The sequence below is a fragment of the Phyllostomus discolor genome, chromosome X (assembly GCF_004126475.2).
Source record: "Phyllostomus discolor isolate MPI-MPIP mPhyDis1 chromosome X, mPhyDis1.pri.v3, whole genome shotgun sequence".
NCBI classification, from domain to species: domain Eukaryota; kingdom Metazoa; phylum Chordata; class Mammalia; order Chiroptera; family Phyllostomidae; genus Phyllostomus; species Phyllostomus discolor.
In genome coordinates this window covers 102622577-102627499 of record NC_050198.1, presented here as the reverse complement: position 1 = coordinate 102627499, position 4923 = coordinate 102622577, and the positions used below count along the sequence as shown (strand labels likewise).

The 4923-nt window shown below is 47.3% G+C and overlaps 1 protein-coding gene across 1 annotated transcript; it reads right to left on the bottom strand.

The window, feature by feature from the left end:
* Positions 1-841: 841 nt before the first annotated feature.
* Positions 842-4580, bottom strand: POU3F4 (POU class 3 homeobox 4). The gene has a single exon (XM_028522181.1). The coding sequence runs from the start codon at positions 4539-4541 to the stop codon at positions 3456-3458; it is 1086 nt and encodes a 361-aa protein (XP_028377982.1). The 5' UTR covers positions 4542-4580; the 3' UTR covers positions 842-3455.
* Between the last annotated feature and the right edge of the window lie 343 nt (positions 4581-4923).

Below are 4923 nucleotides of genomic sequence, written 5' to 3'. Positions count from 1 at the left end.
CAAAAAGTTGGATAAAGCATGCTTGTACATACAAAGACTTAAAACATAACTGGTTCTGATTTAGTAAATTACTCCTCTGCCATCACTACAGGTAATTTTCCCTTATTTTATAGAGGGTCTTGTGATAAAATAACAGAGGTGAAATGGTATGTAAAAATGGGATGAAGAGTAGTAAAACAAACTCTTCCTTCTAATGTTTCTGTGTAATCCTATTTTCTTCCCCCCTAATTCATAGAGGAATGAACAGAATTTAGCCTTAGAGGGCAATACAAAGTGGACAATTTATCCCAGTTTCTGGACCCAAGGAAAAGGGCAGCACTTCTTACATATAGTCATCTTCTTTCAGGACAGGAGCTCACCAAAAGGGCACTCAGCAGGAATGGGAAAGAAAAAGAAGAGAAGTGGGTGAGGTGAATGACGCAGAGAAGGTATGGGTCCAATTTCAGGAGGCAGCATTTCAGAGAAGTGTTTATCTTTTGGACTAGAGAGAGATACACTCCTTTCTGAGAACTTGAAAAGATAGCACCTCCTGAAATGAACATCCTGCCCTGTCAGCCTTTCTTAAGCTGCCTTGTTTCCCAACATTCAGGGTGTGTTTTGCCTGACTATGGCCCTGGGCTTGGGCATGATAACGGGCCCTGCTATGTATGTACACAACTGTACGAAAGGCCAAAAGTCAGAGGGAAAGAATCAAGAATCAAAATAATGACTAATGATTTCTAACCTGAAGCAAAGCAGAGGCACTGTTTAATGGGAATGTGTCTCTGTTTAAACACTTCATTCCACACACTACCACACAATACAGCCAGGAGGGAAAAAAACAGATTTTTTTTGAAAAATGTTTTATTTAAACGTTTTTAATCTTTTACAACAATAAAATATTGTGTCAATATAAACCCCTTGACTAAAACTGTTCACATCAAACATTACAGCGAATTGTTTCCTTTTTGACAACCAACTCATCTTTCAAAGAGTCTCCTTTTTAGCACAATGCAGAATTTATTGAAAATAAATAATTGCTGGCAACTGCAATAGGCAATTTGAATAAAATAGTTGAAAAAGCAACTCTTAATGAAAATAGCGTTTATTATACATCAGTTACTGAATGAATAAACTAAATGATCTTTCTTTAAATTAATAACTTCAAAAACGTTTAATATACAAAACTGTACAATTATAAAGTCGGCAGAAATATTTGGGTTAACTCAGGTTTGAACCATAGCGCTTAACTGCAAAGAAAAATATTGAAACAAACAAAAACAAGCCTAACAGTTTTAACACATGAACTCAATGTGGAAAAAACATCCCAGCACTAAAACCCAACTACCAACAGAATTCAAAGACTTGACAAAAAAAGAAAAAAGTGTCTGGGATTTGAATTAACTCATGCTCTTGGACCTGCGGCTGGGGGGCACACAGTGTGGTGGACCAGAGTCCTGGCAGCCCTTACTAGTGCATCCTCAACAAGGGGCCCTAGGCTATCTGGTCCTTAGGTAGGTAGTTTGAAGCTTTGTCTACCACAGCTGAGCCTGGAGGCCCAAGCTACGTGGCCAGCCCTGGCATACAAGCTCCCAGGCAGGTCTGGCAAGCAGCGGCTGGGTATTGGGTGCTTGGCCAGCCAGTACATGCATGCTCCTTGGGAATGAGGTGTCTCTCTGGACCTGGCCTGTGGACTTGAGAGCTAGTCATAAAGCCACAGCAACTGCATGTTTTTTGAATCTCTACATAGCCTAGCGCGATTTTTTTGTAGTTTTTGTTTTTTGTAAATAGTAATACGATACAAACAACTATCTACTCACACACACACACGTTTGCACACACGCGCACACGCACACATACACAAAAGAGATAAAAAACAGAAATCCATACGCCGGGGCGCTCACTAACTAGCCCAATCGTCGCCGTGGACTTTCCGCCAGCTGTGCTTTTCCGAAGTGTGGAGATGGCTCCCCGTGTGAGCCGAGTCAGCGACAGCGGTATATACAGGAGAAAGGGTGTGCTACGGAGCTAGACCAAAATCCCTGTGACCTTTGCCAATCATTTCACTGTTGTTCTGCACAGAGCAGAGGAGCGCCCTCACCACCCCTCCCCGAAGTTCTCTCATTCAAGGAGCAGGCGTTGAACTGGAGGTGAACCGACCTGTGAGGTGCTGACCCAGTCTGTCGCCAGCGTCTCCGGGGCATCCTCTCCAGCGAAATCAATAGCATGTAAAGGCAAAGTCCTTCGCCTGGAAGGGCCGAGGTCGGGTAGCGCTGCCGGTTGGCCTGCAGAGGCACCGGGTCCTCCGGGAGCTCCGAGTGCAGGCATTCCGGACCTCAGAAGGTTCAGAAGCCTTCTCAGCTCCTCAAGCCGACAGCTATCACCCGAGCGCTGCTGCGGAATCCTTGTCTGGCACCCAGATTTGCGCTGTAGAAACCCCGCAGGGGCTCCGCAATTCTGGCAGGGAGGGCAGAATCTTTCAAAATCGCCTCTCCACTTCGCACTACTTTGCAAAACCAATCAGCTTGCCTATTCTGCCCATTCTAGGCACTCCGCTCACAGGGGAAAACAAAACAAAACAAAACAAAACAACAATTATATATATTGGTGAGATTATATATATATAAAATTATATACATATATAAAATCTCGTCAATATCATCACCAACAACTCTTTCCATTGTATCTTCTCGTCTCCTTACAGATTTGGGATGGGGGGGTGAGTGAATGATAGGCACATTTCTCACCCTCCTCCTTCCAGCCTCCCCTCCCTTTTCTAAGCAATTAAAAAACCATCAGCTCAATGAAGGAATAATAATAATAGCAATAATAATGTGGAGTGGTCGATTAGATACAAATCATCTCACAAATATTGTGTACAGCTTGTAGTAAAACACCGCAGACATTTAGAAATGCTATAGAAGTTTTTAAAAATGCAAAACTAGTCTATTGTAAAACAGATTTCACCTGAAATACAGCTGCTATAACCAAGGCGCTGAAAGGTTATTCAGAGGCACACATCTGTCTTCCCACCTCCCTCCCCCATCCCTACCCCAACCCCAAGTTACCCCACTCCTTGCTCTTCCTAGAGAGGAGTAACCAAACAATTCTTACTCAAAGTAAACAATATATATTGATCAACAGAAAAGGTTGGAGAGAACTGTTCCTCAGGCGGCAAGGGATATGAAGTTCCCGCTTGGACTGCTTAATGAAACCATGTATCAGTGTTAAGAAGCCTTGAATGCGTGTGTGTTTCCTTTCTTAATATAAGTTAGAATCCCCTGTTAAAAGGGGGAGGAAAAAGAGAGAGAGAGAGAGAGAGAGAGAGAGAGAGAGAGAGAGAGAGAGAGAGAGAGAGAGAGAGGGAAATCTAGAAAGATAACAATAATAAAGCTGGAGTGAAAGGAAGGGAATGAGAGAGAAAGAGAAATCCGCACCGCTCCCAGTGCGGCGGGTCACTTGCTCCCTTCCTGCAATCAGAGATCATGGCAGGTTGTGTCTGTTTTCACGGTGTGAGAATAAACCTCATGTGGCTGCTGTTCCCCTGGTGGAGTCATTCTTTTTTCTTTCTGTCTTCGATTACAGAACCAGACACGCACCACTTCTTTCTCCAACTGGAGGCTGTCTGCCAGCGAGGAAATCTCCTGCGCGGCAGGCTTGGGACACTTGAGGAAATGCGTCTCCAGTACACCCTTGACACTCACCTCGATGGAGGTTCGCTTCTTGCGCTTTCGGCCCTGTGCGGCGATCTTGTCAATGCTGGTCGGACTCCCTGTGGACGAATCAGCCTCCTCCAGCCACTTGTTCAGCAGCGGCTTCAGCTTGCACATGTTTTTGAAGCTCAGTTGCAAGGCCTCGAACCTGCAGATGGTGGTCTGCGAAAACACGTTGCCGTATAGTGTGCCTAGCGCCAGCCCCACATCGGCCTGCGTGAAACCCAACTTGATTCTTCTTTGTTTGAACTGTTTAGCGAACTGTTCTAACTCATCCGAGGTTGGTGTCTCTTCATCCGAGTGGTCCTGGCAGTGGTGCGAGGCTAGGTCGCTGTGGTCTGGGGGCTCCCGAAGCACTGGGTGTAAGCTCTGTGCCGAAGCGGAGGCCGGTGGTGGGGTGAGCCCCCCATGCTCCAGCATGCCACTGACGGTGAAGCCTGGCTGCGAGTACACGTTAAGGGGTTGGCTGCTCGACGTGATGGACGGGTTTGGAGCCGGGCTCGTCCCCCAGGCATTGGGGTGGTTAGTGTGCGGAGAGTGGTGGGCGACGTGAGGCGAACGGTGATGGATGATCGCGCCGAGCTGTAGGTCTTCACGCCCGGGTTTCACGTCCTGCTGGTCCAAAGGGCTGGTGGCCAGTGTGGAGGACCACGGGCCTCCGTCGGTCAGACTGGTCACCCAGTGATGGCCAAGGGGATGCCCATTGCTAGGAACTCCCTGCAAGTAATCACTTTGGAGAAGTTTCTGAGGGTTTCGAAAAGGACTTCCCTGCTGCATGCCCGCAGTGTCCGCATGGACCAGAGAGCTGGAACTGAGAATGCTGTAGGGATTCGACGCAGCTGTGGCCATGGTCGGTGAGGATCCCCTACTAGTTATAATGTGGCAAAGGGAGCAGCTTCAGCCTTTGACATCTATCGTGCTGGGGAGCCAGAGCAGCCAGAGCGAGTTACAGGCACTCACCTCGGCCAATCATACAACGTCCCAGCCTGGCCTGCCGTGGGTTCAGCCAATGGTGGTACGGGAGGCTGGGCTAGTTTTCCAAATTAAGCTGGCGAAGCTCTGAGAGTTTCAGGGAGACCCAAGCAGGAAGTGAATCAAATGTTTCTGCTCCATTGGCTGCTTCGCGCTGAGTGGCGGCAGCAGTTTATTTGGTTATACCATCACCATCACCACCACCACCACCACCACCACCTCCACCACCATTTACTTTGCCTGTGTTGGTAGTGGGGGG

Coding starts and splice junctions, on each gene's coding strand:
- POU3F4 (XM_028522181.1), bottom strand. CDS start 4,541: ATGGCCACAGCTGCGTCGAATCCCTACAGCATTCTCAGTTCCAGCTCT.